Below are 15,671 nucleotides of genomic sequence, written 5' to 3' on the forward strand. Positions count from 1 at the left end.
ATCATTGTCACCATAATCATGCAGTGCTACTATTGCTGCTTCACGATACCCCTTCAGCCTGCTCAGCGACCCATTAGCACTGGGGAAGATGGAGTCCTCCTGGTTGCTCACTGTAAGAGTGTTATATAAATGAGCTTAATCCTTTGACTGGGAAACAAGCCTGTGTCATACACCACTGCCGCTTGCTGCTGGGTTATATAAGTGCCTCCTGTACTGCCGTCTAGTTATTTGCCTAGACACTGCTAACCAAGTGCAGGTCACACACCACGCAAACGGCAGCCGAGTGAGCGTGTCAGTTATTTAACTGGTAGAGTGAGTGTCTGAAGCAGTGGGTCGTGACCCCGAAGCGGGTCGCGAGACATTTTCACAGGGTCATAGCCCAAAGAACATTTTGGTTACGGGGGAATGCCATTATCTGGTACGTTGGGTCATGACTTCAGGGAGGTCAGATGTGGGTCGCAAACAAAACCAGCTGAGAAGCGCTGCGTTTTAGAGGACATGTTGCTAGAACACAGTACCAACTTGGTCTGTCATTACCGCTGCCATGTGTTAGAAAGGCAACTTGCAAACAAGGTCACATACAGTTAATATGAACTACATGATGAAAGTCAGAGTCAGCAAGTACATGAAGTTAGGTGACAAGGACAAATTACTAACCTTGTTGAGTTCTTCTATTCTGCGAATCAGGTAAGGGTTGCTGGAGGAATTCTCAAAGTACACGTAGTCTGGAGGAGAAAGAGGACACACACATGAATATCAGTGCACAATTTTGGACATCTTATGTTGTTCCATGTGGCGTGTGTGGAATTGGGACTCTGGCGGTGTCCACAACCCATCAAAACAATGTTGGTAACTAAGAAGTGTGCTGCATACGAAACCTAACGATTATATAAGCCCCTGAAGATCGGAGGCACCACTTAAATGACAGGTGACACCATGTGGCTCAAAATTAACTTTACTTCGTAGCACTGGCTGGCATACCCAACTTCAAAGAGTAGCACCAGTAAAAAGGTAGGAGCAACCACCAAAATGTAAAATTGAAGCTATCTGTCTGTCTTTTCTGCACGCCCACACCCAGGGTCAGATTGGACTGAAACTTTGCATAGCAGTGTGTTATGAGAATTTCATAGGCAAAGTCAAATGTTTTTAAATCTTTAATTATTTTATTCAGGTCAATGGAGAGACATATGGAGGTGTGTGGAACTCTATATTTGGAGATCATCATTCATCAATGAGAGAAATATCAGTACTTAGGAAATCCCCACTGTTTCAACACGTACACAAAAATAACACTTTCAGCCTATTTCACACATGCAACACCAGGCAAGATAGTTAATTGGAGTGCTAATATACAAGTAAAAACAAGAAAAGTACCCTTAGGCCACCACTGGGGCTTAGAGAAATGTCTTGGGACCAGAATTTAAAATATGGTCTCCAAGTTCAAGTTTTGTTAGAAAACATTGCATAATATGAATTATGACTTATGGCTGTCCCATCATCGAACGTCTCCAGAGGACGACCCTCTACACACTGATTCCAATCACATCTACAACTGTGTTTATTTGTTCACTTAAAGTCTGATATCCCATTTGTTTAATATAACTGGAATGTGAATCTGACCCTACATAGTGACTCTATATACATTCACAATGTATGTAAATGGTGGAATAAAGGGTGCTTCTTCTGAGCAAACATAAAGCGTAGAAATGTTATGAGAAGAGGATGAAGGAAGATCGTCCAGAAAGCATTGGAATGCCTGCACAGTGGGACTCAACACTCACACTAACATCCCTGCATACACCATTCCAATGACCAAACCATCTCCAATGCTAAAGAGCACCTATTTACTTACATGCAGAGTAAAGCTCACAAAACACATACTGAGTGCACCAACTAGCAAATGTACAGAGAAAGGGACTGGGGGGGGGGGGGAGGATGCAACATACCAATTATGTTTCAAAGCTCACACCGACTACATTTTTCAGGAGCGTATGCTAATGTTGCGAGCCCTGAAAACCGCTACACTAAATGTCTCTTCCCTTTTATGCATTTCTCAATAGACATTGACTGGCCTCAACCTATTCTATTAAGCAGCACTGTGGTGACTCAATATACAATCGACTTGGGCCTCAACCTATTCCATTGAGCAACACAGGTGGTAGTGACTCACCATACGTTACATGCCATTCAGTTCAACAACCACAGCTAACCCACCCCAAAGCACAGCTTGCCAATACTGTAGCACCAGGCCAGCCCATACTGTGACAGCTCTCCAATTAACAATGAATGTGGGAGATGGAAAAACAGATCAATACATATATGATTAAAGAGAGCAGCCTGGTGCTGCGCCTGATCTGGAATGGTTACCAGAGCATCAGATCACACTCTGACTCCACCCATCTCAGTAACAGTTACTTTCCCCAGGCAGTCAGGTTGCTACACAGCTGACATACCCATATGCACCGCACATTGTTGTATAATATGTAATGTTATCTTCACGTGTACTGTATATTGTGTAATGTATGCAATGCATACGTGTGCACTGTGTACATGTGCAGTCTGTGCAAGTCACTCTGCAGTGTGTGCTTTGTGTTAAGGCAGAGTACAAATCCTTTACCTTTATTTGTTAATGCACAACAATAATGTTGAACTTGAACGATGAATAATGTTGAACTTGAACGATAACTCATCAGACCTGTGCAGTAGCAGGAATCATCCATACTAATAGAAACCACCCTGGCCACTCTGCACAGAGACCAATGAACCAGCTCTACTCATAACATGTCAAATGATTATAATAGGGATGTCAATAATGGTTAGCTTTGCAATTCATTATTTGATTAATTAACGGTTAATAATCTGAGGTTAATGAGGTAGCCTATACTGGCGGTGGGGTGGGGGTAATTCACATAATCTAAAATTCATATGTCCTGGGGAGTCAAGTGACCCAGGCTACTGGCCGCTTGTAGGCCAGTCTACAGATTCTGGTGTCAGACTGGTGAGCTTGATGCCATAAGCCTTATGCGCTGTAGTACAACAATGTCACATGCCAAAGCATAAATTCAGCTTCAGGTTTGCTGCCGAGAACAGCTACTCCGAGGACAGACTTCCCCGGCACATACAAATAGCGTCTGGTAGGTAGCCTAGCCAGTCTGGGGAATTGGAGGCTTTTAAGTTTTCACCATTCTAATTAGTTTCCATCTCTTCACGTTCTATATTTTCTTCTTCCATGGTTATAGAACAAGAACATAAACGTTTAAAACACTTCCGTGCTAAAACGGCTCATGCTCAGAAGACGCATGGACCTGGGTTGAACTCTACGGGCACGCCCATGCGCGTTCTTCGCTCGTGCATGAGCCGGTTTAGCTTCCGGGTGTTTTAAAGTTCATTTTTGAATTTTGATATTGTTTTGCTGTCGTTACGTGGAGTCTCTGATTAATTCCGTTCATCAAGTTCTTTCTTAATTTTTGGATTCTGGATTCATCGTTAAGTAATGTTTTACTAACTAACTAACTAAAATTCTCAGTGAGTCAAAGACATAGGTAAACTATAGAAATAGTAATTTCTTGGATGAACTATTCCTTTAAGTAGCTCTCCACTACTTACTGGCCCATTTTCCTTGGAAGTAGTAGTAGTTTAGTTATATCTGAGGAGCAGCCGTATCGCGTTTTTATTCACATCCCCATTACATTCAAACTTCCAGCATGGACAGACACAAGATGATTTTTGGGCCTGGTTCAACCATGGCAATGTTTTGGTCCAATGACCACCAATGTTGGTCATGTAGAAGAGCTCCAATGCGTTTTAGGGACATTTGCAGGTCACAGTGAAAGCCACGAGGCCAGCAGGCCGGCTGAGAGCAGCATGAGAGTCTGATGAACAAGCAATCTGTGCAACAATCAGCATTTTGCTACAAAACACACTGACAAATTAGATCAACATCATCTCATTTCAAACCGCTAACCCAATTCAGCCACACTAAAAATATTGAGAATAAAAGTAAAAAAGGAAGGGGTGCATCTGTCCCTAAGTGACACCATTAGGGCTGTCCAGTATTGAGCAAAGCCGTAACGGAGTCAAATAGCCATCAACTGCAGTCACTGGTCTAATGTTGGCAAACCTGCTTTTTTTCTGCTCCAACAGTCACTTGCATACAAATTCAAACAGTTTGGGGATTCTATTCTTTTCCAAATATCTGACTGTCAAATTACTGCCAAAAAGGGGCTCATGATTTCCAATTACCATTCCTGGTGAAAAGACTATTTTGCTGCTGGTGAAAAGGCCATTTTACTGCTTACAATTGCAACTAATGACAATTTTATTATCCATTAATGTGTCAATTAATTTGTTGTGAAAGCTTTTTGATTTAAAAAAAAGGGGGGAAAAGAATATATTGCTCCTGTTTACGCCTCACATTTCAGCTCTCTCGCCGTCCAGCGTTTTTGGCGGAGTGCCCCGGGCGCTTCAAACAGAAAATGGTTCAACATTTGGAGAGGAGCCTCGCTCATCAATGTCACGTTTGATTCTCCTGGCTGAGCCCGACCACCCCGTCATGTACAACCTGACTTTAAATCATAACCACAACATGTTTACCGTAATTTCAGATAAGCTATTAGTGTTAATAACGCAGATGATCATTCGAATACAGCAGAGGTTGATAGGTTCGACTTCGAACACTATGTGGGTGTCAATAAATGGTCCGTGCAATTAGTAAGAAGCGATCTGGATTGATATCCAAAAGTGCTCTTCCACTCAAAAACGCTTTCTGTGGACACGGCCCCTAATGCTGCCGGAAAAGGCTATGATAAACGACAATTTAATGTATTATTGAGGGACTGCATGATAATCTCTAATAGGATAGTGGTTTAAAAAGGTATGGCTTCCAACATTGGAGTGTACAAAACAACAATCTAATTATTGTAGCACCACTAACCTATAGCGATAGCTGATAGCAAATGTTTAAGGTGAATTGTGCTTGTGAACACTCAGACATGTTCAGTTCAGCGCTGGGCATCAAGTATGAAACAGCTTGTTGTCGCGCAGCGTCTGGTATTCGCACAGACAGGGACAAGGTGGTCGGCTTGCTTACATCATCAGCCTGCATCATCACATCCATAGGGGCAGAGGGATGCAGTCAGACACAGAGAACATTTCTTGCTCTACTTACGGTGGTGAGTCTCGCTACAGCAGCAACATCCCTGGATAACAACAGAGGAACGCACCAGCACAGATGTTACGCAACACTGATTGGACCACGGAGAGGGGCATCACACTCTCATCCTTTTGTCTCTTGCCCAAACGACAAGAGGGGGAATCTGAGTGACCTTCAATCATAAGCTCTGTTTGCATTCATCCCCTTCCCTTCATCCCTCCCGATTAGCCATGTTGCAGCGCTTGTGTCCAGTGGGACAAATTAAAAGCATGGAGCTGTCCCACTAGTACTGTGGGGCAACCGCCATCTGACTCCAAACTGAGTGCATCAGTGAGAGGCAGAAGAGGGAGCCTAGTAGATCAATGGAGCAGGGAGAGACAAGCACACTGGCCTTTGATAGGGATCACACAGGCTGCCCCTTGTTAGATACACACACACCTCAGCTTAACTCACTCCCCACATTCGTCAGCACAATCGACACCGGGACTTCAAAACGGTTCCGAAGAGGTTCTCAGTGGACCTTTCAAGTGCAATACATGCTGAATAAATTAATCTAACAAAATAATTTGGGACCCAGAGAACAGGTTGAGCTTTTCTTGAGTGTTTGCTGTGGTCGTGTGCAGCTGAAGTGGTGCAGTGTGCGATGTGCTTGAGGGTGAATGAAGAGGAGAGTGTGCACAAAGACAGGAGGAAGCCCTTTGACTAATCTCTGGGGAGGATAATGATCTTACACGTACTGCCAACTCTGTGTTCCTCTGGGTCCTTTAATATGGGCACTCGCTGACGCAAAGCTGATAACTGTCAGCAAATGCCACGAAAGAAAGGCTTAGGTTCCATTATTGAAAGAACAACATTTAAACGTGGACACATTCACAAACCTCCTGACAAATAATGCAATTTGCAGATAACCAGCGCAGCCGCAGGCCCATACAGGATGGGGGCAAAGAGCAAAAACAAAACATTGAAATTTGAAAATGCCCCTTAAAATCTGAAGGAAGAACGGAAAATTGCCCTCTATCTGCAAAAAAAATAAATGTATTAGTTCAGATTGTTAGGTAAGCAGAAATTCCCCCCATTGTTTTTACATATATGATGATGTGACCCCAAATTCACATAATTCACAAAAAAAGGAGGATATGACCAACACCATGAGATGTGCCAAAGCCACAAAACACTCAGAAGAAGCTGTTTATCAGTGGCAAAGCTTTTAACGTCTAAAAATAATTTCAATGCCCTCTAATTTCATTTGGCTTCATTTATAATGCAGTATGGTGCATCACTTCCCTCACAAATATTAGCTCCAGTCAGGGAGAAGCAGTTACAGATACAGGTTTGTGACATAAACATGTTTTCCAGTGCTGGGGTCAATCACATGAGGTGGTCCTCTCAAGGACTTCTCCAGCCAAAACAAATCTATGCTAATGCAGCTACTGTCTGGACTTTGGGATCATATCAGAGCACATCACAATGCTGCTGGCAGAGTATATAAAGGCCCATAGCCCAAGGCCTGTGTAAATGCTTAAATGAAAGCAAAATTAATAAAACGCATGGGCCACGAGAACAGCTACAACACAACTGGACAACTGTCTAGACCTCTACTGAAGTGATGTGACGCTGTCTTACTGAAGTTGTCTTTTTTATTATCAACAATTGGAAAATGCAGCCTTGGGCTGATATCAAACATTACCAATAATGTTCATCGAGTCATGTGGATGGGGACACTATCAGCCTCAAGACTCTACTCTTGTCAGACATAAATGCTTTACCATTAGATTAACATGATTACTCTATAGCTTTCTCTTTATTGCTTGGCATTTTACAGTCCAGAGCTGAATGGACATAAACCATGGCAGTAAAATGCACCCAATACCATACCGGTGCCTTGAGTAACTACATGTCATGACTTTTCTCCCAGTAGACCACTGCCATGGTTCATTGTGCCACCTTCCAAAAACTACTGTGCACCTTTAGCTGCATGCCAAGTGTGCATTTTGAACCATTGCAGATTTGATGGTCTCACTCACAATAAACGTAAGCAAGATGGGATATCGACACGTGAACACCTCTGATCAATATATTATATCCCTCATTTACTTGCGTTTATTTTGGCAGGTGCATTTTGTTGTTGCTTTTGTTATCACATTATTAGCAATTTACCACTCACGGTTACAATGTGGAGTAATTATAAATCAATTAGCGAGTCATTATATAAGTACATGCTTGTTCTTAACAGGCTTAATGTAATTTTACACAGGCTAAATTAATTGTTATGCTGCCGTAAAATTGAATTCACCACATTCCCCAACAGCCCTTGTATTTCACATTCCATCATGTTCTGTCAACTTGGGCTTAACCCTTTCAGTGAGAGCTCAGTTTGAAAATATTGCTTCATATTATGTTCTTTTCACCTTTGCTGAGCAACACATCATCTCTACGCAGCGACGGAACAAAAGATTAAGAATATGCCTTTAATGGCTTCCTTGTGTGCCTGTGACCACTCCGAGGGAAAGTTCCCCCAGGAGGCCAGTGGACGGTATACAAGACGGGCTCATATAATAAGTCCTTTGTGAGGTGAGTGAGGTGCTCAGAAGGGCAGCCTGTAGGGTGCTGAATGTATGGCCAGAGGGCGCCGCAGTCAGACATGCTGGAAAGGGCCATCTGCAGTGCCAAATAATGCCATGGGCCTTGTCTCAAGGCCAAGAAAACTGGATCGAGGGGCCAGGTAGTAGAATATGCAATTAGTTTAAACTGAGTAACAGGATTAAAAAGTAGTACCTCTAATGATGCTATTGAAATCACAAATACTGTAACCTGCTATAATTCATATTTCAGTGCCTTTTATATAGCACTATAAGTATTATTATTATTATCATCACGTATACAGCTTAGTTAATGACTGCGATTAAATATTCAGCTTTGTAACCAAGAGAATTAAGTCTTATTGAAGTGAGATTGTGTGCATGGTGCAGACAGAAAAATCCCAAAGTGCAGGTGAAACGGTTGTTTACATTAAGCATAGGACAATTGGTACAGCCTTTTCAAGCACACCATTTAATCATCATGACCTAAATAAGCTACTCTTTGGGGAACCTTACACAAGATGAACCTGTGACAGCACACCTCATTGTACAAACAGCAGCCATGTACAGGAGATCATTTTCATTGCCAACCCATTCATATTGCGATGTATGTATATATACAATTACAATTATTATTACCTTACTACTTCTGAGTCTCTACTCTGTTTCGTGCCTATGGTGGTGCTGCGATAACACCAGGTCCATCTATCTACCTACAGTATCCATCCATCTACTCTCAAGGAATGAGAAGGAATCAATGGGCTAGCCTTCAGCTGTTTCAGCAAGACATGTCAGACTCACCAATACTAAAAAAGTGAACACAAGATCATGTGGATAAGTCCCATTTTAACAAGCAAGCCTACATGTATAAAACACTTCTCAGCCACTACAAACCACTGACACATGATCTCAACGCTACTCGCAGCTAACCACAGTGTGTACCATGGGGTCGCCTGCCAAATACTACAGATTTACAAGCTCAGAGAGGAGTAGATCTGTTATCTTTTTGGCAACCATCACCCTCGTGCTAAGGAGTAGATCTTTGAAATATGACTTATGCCCGAGGTCTTCAACAGGGGGTCCTCAAAGTTAATACAGGGGGCCCTCCAAATCTTTGTGTGGTAGGATTCTGAGGGGAGGGAGGGGAACATGAGCCAAAAACAGCCGATCTACAAGCTGTGGCAGAGGTTTGGTGTAGAGCGAAAAAAGAGCTAACCACAGAGCCAGCGGTCAAATTAAGTATTTAGGCTTTAGGTGGTTAAATATCTGATCATTAGACATTAACATGAATTATTGAAGAAGCCAATTACATTTTTAAATTGTGTTTGTTATAAAAAATAAAAAAAAAACATTAATTTGTTCAACAGTGATGACAGTGCTGTCAAACAAGTCAATGAAGTCTATGGAATCTATGAAAAAGACAGTTTTATACAATAGTGGGGGTCCCTGATTCATCTCTCTCAGCTAAGGGGTCCTTGGCCTGAATAACGTTGAAGACCCCCGACCTATTGGGACACGAGCATCGGGGTGGCCGTCACATTCCAGGAAGTAGACGGGGCCGGGTGGGTGACAGAAGGTGACAGTTAACTATTCCCGCGAGGGTCGTCTGTCTGGTTCAAACTCTACCGGTAAAGCACGGAGCTCCGTGTCGCTGCACACAGCACAATGTCACCAATCAAAGTCTAAAATGTCTTGAAAATAGATATTATGTTCTGAGGGACTCAAACGGATCTTAAATATAGTTCTACACAACACATAAGTCATACATTCGGTCTGTTTTGTTGTGCGAGAAAATACTCCAAGGATTTGGAAGGCAACACATTGGTTGTATATTTAAATGGTCGCTTACATCTCGTCTTATAACTGACACTCTCAAACTGACAACAAATGTTGTCTTAAAATGTATAACTTCTTCCTCCAACACAGGTCTGTAGCATTTTAGCTCCTACTGTACGTAGTCTACCTGCTGCCCTAAACCGCTTCATACAATGTGGGGGCTAGCCAGCTAGCTAAGCTAGCCGGCTGCTAGCTAACTTTTGTTAGCCCCCCAGCCAGGCTAACTACTACTACTTAGTCGCGCGAGCCTCATATTTGGACAAAAATGACGTGATTTCACCAACCGAAAAAGACGAAAGTGACGTCACGTCGTCACTTTCGGTTGCAAAGCCCGTCATTTGTTGCCTGTGTGACGCGACGAAAAGGGAGCATAGCTTGTTAGCATTAGCTCGCTAATTAATAAAGCTGCGAGGGAGCCCCGTCGCGCGAGCGGCGAGGATGATGAAGTAGCTCCCAAAAAAAAGAAAAAAAGAACAGATCTACAAGCAACTGACGCGTCGCATCCGCCACACGTCGATAGCTTGTAGATCTGTTCTTTTTTTTTTGGCCAGCGACACCGCCGTACTACGGCATTATAAATAAACTAGGCCCCTGATTCAAGCAGCACGCTGGACGCTTCAAATAATGTCAAACACATTCTCTCTCTCTCTCTCTCTCTCTCTCTCTTACCTCCCACTCGGTACATGTTGGCCGCCATTCTCCCGTGGACAAAAAACCCCTTCTATGAAAACACCGTGGAGTGGACCCCGGGATTCCCTCCCTCCCTCCGCGTCAAAAAAATAACTCGCTTATGTTTTTTTTTATATCCTTCATTTAGTCGTTGAGAATATAAACCACCCGCCGCGCCGAGGAGGAAGGAAAACAAAAGCCGGCTTCTCTCTCTCCTCTCTCTCTCTGGTCTCAACCCCCCGGCGGCACGACAACCGCCCGGCCAAAAAAAAGAGGGTTATAGCCTTAAAAAAAAAAAAAAAAAAGTTTAAAGTTTTTTTTTCTCCCCCGATCGCGTCGTTCCGTTAACGTTGAAATCCCCTATGTGTCCCCTTTTGTTCCGATCCTCCTCTTCTTCTTGTTCTTCTTCTTCTTCAACGACCTCTTCCCTTCCCTCGTCTTCCTCACTTCACTCACAACGCATTCACACTTGCAGGCAGGCACGCACGCACACACTACAGTCGCGCGCGCACACACACCACCGCCGCCACCACCACACACAGCCACCACCACACACAGCCCTTGATAGCCTGTCTCTCTCTCTCTTTACTCCACCACTCTTCCTCCCTCATCCTCCGCTCCCAGCTTCATCCTCCTCTTCATCACCACCTCTCCGCTCGGTTCACACACACACATACGCACGCGCGCACTGCCCCCCCCTCCTCCTCCTCCTCCTCCTCCTCCTCCACTGTTGGTTAACGTCATCTTCGGAAATTATAGTCGGGAATCTCCGCACACACATATGATATACACGCACGCGCGCGCACACACAAATACATTGAGTTGTATTATACGAAATTATACTTTTATTATTGGGCCTCCCCCTTGCCGTATAGGCTCAAGTCCAAATAATGGGATTAAACATAATGCCACTACTTTATTGTTTGCATGTCTCTACGGTGGCCAGCATTGCAATGTGTTCATATATACATTAAATACAGTGTAGAAGCCTATACACTTATACTGACACATACAAACGATATTGTGCATATTTTGCTGCCATTTCAGTAGGCTATGTTATGTGTCTTTTTAATTGCAAATGTTACTCTATTCGACTTCTTTAAATGGAAGCAACTCCAGTTTTGCCATTCTTCAAGTCAACCACATACTAGATATAGGCCTACTGTATGTGAATCCAACAACTGTCTGCTGCTGTTCCCCCGCTATTCATTTATAAATGCCTTTCAAAATCCTGAATAAAGAATGTAAGAAAGTGATATTGGTAGAAATCATATTATGTATGAGTCAGTGGAGCTTTACAGCTTCACCAATGATGATAGTACACTACAGTAGCCTACATTTAACTACTACAGTAGCCTATACTGTAGTAGTCTCTCTGCCGACATTGACAATTATTTGTACCGCAGCGCCCTCTAGTGACACCTGTAACGTCGTACTGCCAGAGACAAAATGTAGATTCCAGATGATTAGCTTAATGTTTGTTTTCTCACTCAACAGTAAACAAACCAACATACAGTAAGTGTATACAGGGTAGGGCCTATCTGCACATTTCTAAAGTTACAATTTAATGACCTTTAAGACATTTTTAAAGCACACAACGCCTAGCAGTCAGAGCTTGTAGTTCGGCTATTTTCACAATATTTATCTGTGGAACCGAGTCAAACTAAATGTAATGCCTACAATTCCAAGTGCTTGTCAGGGTGGGGGGTCCCTAGTTCAAATATGATTATTTTGGGGTGGTCCCCCGTTTATATAGCATTATTTTGGCGGTCGCGGCCTGACATTTCTGGGAACCCTTGATGTAGAGTAGAACATGTCTGATACTGCAGGTCAGGGGGATAATTTGCAAAACGTTATGAAACTATATTTTATCTATGCAGTCTCGTTTCAGAAAACTGTGTTCTAAAATTAAGTTCAGACAAATGCTGCAATTAATGCAAATTAAATAATCAAAAAATAAAGACTCATGTCTTGTAGTATAATTTATAGCCTATACAGTAGTACCTGTCCTACCATTATTACACATACTAATACTACTACTACTACTACTACTACTAATAATAATAATAATAATAATAATAATAATAATAAAATGGATGAGATTGAAATAAAGACCTGGCTATTGATTTAGGTTTGTTGGATAAGACCATCAGTCAGGAACAGAGAATGCATCTTCTAATATTATGAACATATGAAAAGGGCCAAGGATTTAACCTAACCAAAGAGGAGCTCTTATGCTGTCTGTACAACTGAACATTCATCAACACCTCCCCCTCCAGACCCAACACCAAGCAGCCAGTGCAGCTGGATCCTTGACTTTCTGTTGGGTCGATGCCAGGTGGTGCGGACGGGCTCAACACAGGATTCCCCCAGGGCTGCGTTCTGAGCCTGGTCAAACAATGGTCAAACAATGGTCAAATATTACCTAAGAAAGCGGCAAGCATTTTGAAAATAACTGATCTACAAGCTCACATCGCAAGGCGCTGTGAGCTTGTAGATCTGCTATTTTCACAATATTTATCTGTGGAACCGAGTCAATCTAAATGTAATGCCTCAACTCCTACAATTCGAAGTGCTTGTCAAGGTGGGGGTCCCCAGTTCAAATATGATGATATTTTGTGGGGTCGCGGTACTGAAAAGTTTGGGAACCCTTGCTCTCTAGGAGGCTACTCCCTGTACACACATGATTGCTTATAGCTGACATGATAGGCCTGATCGCAGACGAAGATGAGACAGCCTACAGGAGACATGTGGAGATTACCTGATACAATGGTGCCAGGGACAACCTGTTATTCAACATTGATAAGACCAAGGAGCACAATGGAAATAAGCTCTCGAGCTTTATCATGTTTTATCCTTTTGACAGATATGTACATATATGCTTATGCATATGCATTTTGTCCATAAACATGTCAATCAATCAAGCAATCAATATGATCCTGGACTACAGGAAGCCAAAAAGAGAGCAAGACCCAGCTACATCTTTGGCATTGCAGTGGAGAGGGTCAGTGACTTCAAGTTAGAGGCACCACACAGAGCATCCTGACTGGCAGTATCACTGCCTGGTATATGGGAACTATATACTGTCCTCAACTGCCAAGCACTGCAGAGGGTCATGTGGACAGCCCAGCACATCAGTGGATGTGAGCTTCCCTACATCCAGGATACAAAGGTGTTGTGTCAGTAAAGCTTGTAGAATTATCAAAGACCCTAGCCACCTTAGCAACTATTATAGGCAACCACACTAATAACAGTATTATAGTTGTTGTTGTTGTTGTTGCTACAATGCTGAATAACCAAAATCAAATAATTGTACTCCTTAATCTTTTATCTATATCATAAAGTAATGTGATTATGATTTTTAAAGACAAGTATGGAGAGCTAAATTGTGTGCAAATGTTTTCAAATGTAAATCAATATAAGAAAATAACCAAAAGTCAGAGTCAGTTAGATTTTATTGTGTTAAGTTGGTCTATCTTGTGAGACAGAATATCACAGTTCTTCCAATGTTCTATTAAATACATAAAAGTGAACAAAAGTAACCAATGCAATCAATTCCAATATTTATTGGTCTACTTTTACAGGGTCGGATATTCTTGAATATTGATTCCAACTAACACGTTTGTCACAGTCTGTCTAATGCAAGCACAAAGAGTTTGATATTAGCTGAGATATTGACCAAACAATGACATTCTTTAAGAACTTTATAAAACAATATGCATATTAGGAACATGTATTCTTAGAGCAAACAAGCGAAACAGTTTGGTAAGTCTGTGTAATTAGAAAGGAAAATACAGGATGGAATGTTCACTGAAACCGATGACTTTTTCACATCAGAAAATAAAGTCAGGTTCTATACCGGGGTAATAATCCACCACTTCTGACCACTTAATGAAATTCACAAGATATGTTTGACAGAACCAAAAATATTCCATGTTCTGATGACTATATCACGCTGTCCAGTTTGACCAGACTGTTTCACTGTAATATATCCCGTTCTTGATATCTCTTTTGTCTTCCAGAAGACGTATTTTCTACACAGAGACCTGACTGACGATACATGTGACTGGTGCCCAATTCCCTTTCTATGTTGCATGTCTCTCTCTCTCTCTCTCTCTCTCTCTCTCTCTCTCTCTCTCTCTCTCTCCCTCTAGTTCTCTGTGAGCAAACAGTTCTCTCTCTTCCAACAACGTTTTCAGCTCCTTCCCACCTTCCCCCCTCCTGTCTAGCCGGTGGCAGGTTCCGGGGAGCTGGTGGAGGAGGCAGAGGCGAGTCTCTCCCGGCTGTCTCCCATCCCTCTGGCCCTCCCCACCCGCCACTGGAGGATGCAGGTGTCCTTCCCCCCCATGGAGAGCAGGTGGCTGTCGTTGTGGGTGAAGCACACGTTGGTGACATGGCTGCCGTGGCCCTCATACTTGTGGCTCGGCGCCTGGCAAGGTGTGAACGAAAGAGATGAGGTTTGGAGAAATACAGTTAATAATTAATATTTAGGCCAGGGGTCAGCAAGTAAGTTTGGCCTCGGGGGCAATTTCTTTCTAAGTCATTAGATGATGGGCCAGAACACAATCAAAGGCTAAGGCTAAGATCTGAGACCGTCTTATACAATAATCAATATATTGTATTGTTGTACAAGTAACTAAAGAAAGATATGTGTGTTATAACTGCATACATACTGAGAACTGTGTGTAATCAAATGGCACGGGTGCAGATATGGCCTTCACTTTGTGAAGGCCATATCCTTGAATGGAGGATGTTTAGATTATTGAAAAGTAAAAAAATGAAGAACACCTGGAGACAGACAGACACACATGCTGTTTTATTGAATAGGAGCTCAAGGTCTCTTCTATATATATGCAGCCTGTGAATTGAGGAAAGGCTCATAGTAAGGATTGCAACTGTCGGCATAAGGGGGAGAAGTACGAAGGCAGCTGTGGCAATCAGTTGGAGAAGCAGGTGTCCAGCACACGCACTTTCCCGAGGGACAATACTCTGCAAGTGTGTGTGTGTGTGTGTGTGTGTGTGTGTGTGTGTGTGTGTGTGTGTGTGTGTGTGTGTGTGTGTGTGTGTGTGTGTGTGTGTGTGTGTGTGTGTGTGTGTGTGTGTGTGTGTGTGTGTGTGTGTTTGTGTCCCTACTGACAGCCGCTGTTTAGGGTCACGGGGGTCTTCTTTTTCAAGTGGCTCCAGTATAGCAAAGCATCAATCTGGGCCAATGAAATAAACATTGAAACAACACCGGGATAATCCCGCAGCTCCTTTACTAGCAGGTGAAACTGCTCTTTAGCGATCTCAGAATGGACCCAATATTTCCTTTTTTATTTTTATGTTCAACAAGTGAGAGGACCACCGTGACCACACAATCTTAATATTTCGTTCTGTTTTGTTTCGTTCTGCAAAGGTTTCCGCAATTAATAGAACTAGACCATACCCGTGGGGGG

The 15,671-nt window shown here is 42.7% G+C and overlaps 2 protein-coding genes across 7 annotated transcripts in view; both read right to left on the minus strand.

Annotated features, from left to right (window-relative positions):
• Nucleotides 1-10,767, minus strand: part of mta2 (metastasis associated 1 family, member 2) — a 38,183-nt gene extending 27,416 nt beyond the window's left edge. For 2 of the 3 annotated variants that reach the window (XM_084043647.1, XM_084043648.1), the window contains exons 1-2: nucleotides 10,237-10,767; nucleotides 658-725 (exon numbers count right to left, since the gene is read on the minus strand). In XM_084043647.1, the coding sequence (XP_083899773.1) occupies nucleotides 658-725; nucleotides 10,237-10,264 (96 nt within the window). In that variant the 5' untranslated portion in view covers nucleotides 10,265-10,767. The remainder of the gene's footprint in view (nucleotides 1-657; nucleotides 726-10,236) is intronic. The other variant, XM_084043646.1, reaches the window with a different exon arrangement.
• A 2,906-nt stretch (nucleotides 10,768-13,673) lies between these two features.
• Nucleotides 13,674-15,671, minus strand: part of eml3 (EMAP like 3) — a 46,048-nt gene continuing 44,050 nt past the window's right edge. For all 4 annotated transcript variants that reach the window (XM_084043097.1, XM_084043096.1, XM_084043095.1 and 1 more), the window contains one exon: nucleotides 13,674-14,665. In XM_084043097.1, coding sequence (XP_083899223.1) covers nucleotides 14,462-14,665 — 204 coding nt within the window. In that variant the 3' untranslated portion in view covers nucleotides 13,674-14,461. The remainder of the gene's footprint in view (nucleotides 14,666-15,671) is intronic.

Source organism: Gymnoscopelus microlampas (genome assembly GCF_963454915.1).
Source record: "Gymnoscopelus microlampas genome assembly, chromosome: 19".
NCBI lineage: Eukaryota > Metazoa > Chordata > Actinopteri > Myctophiformes > Myctophidae > Gymnoscopelus > Gymnoscopelus microlampas.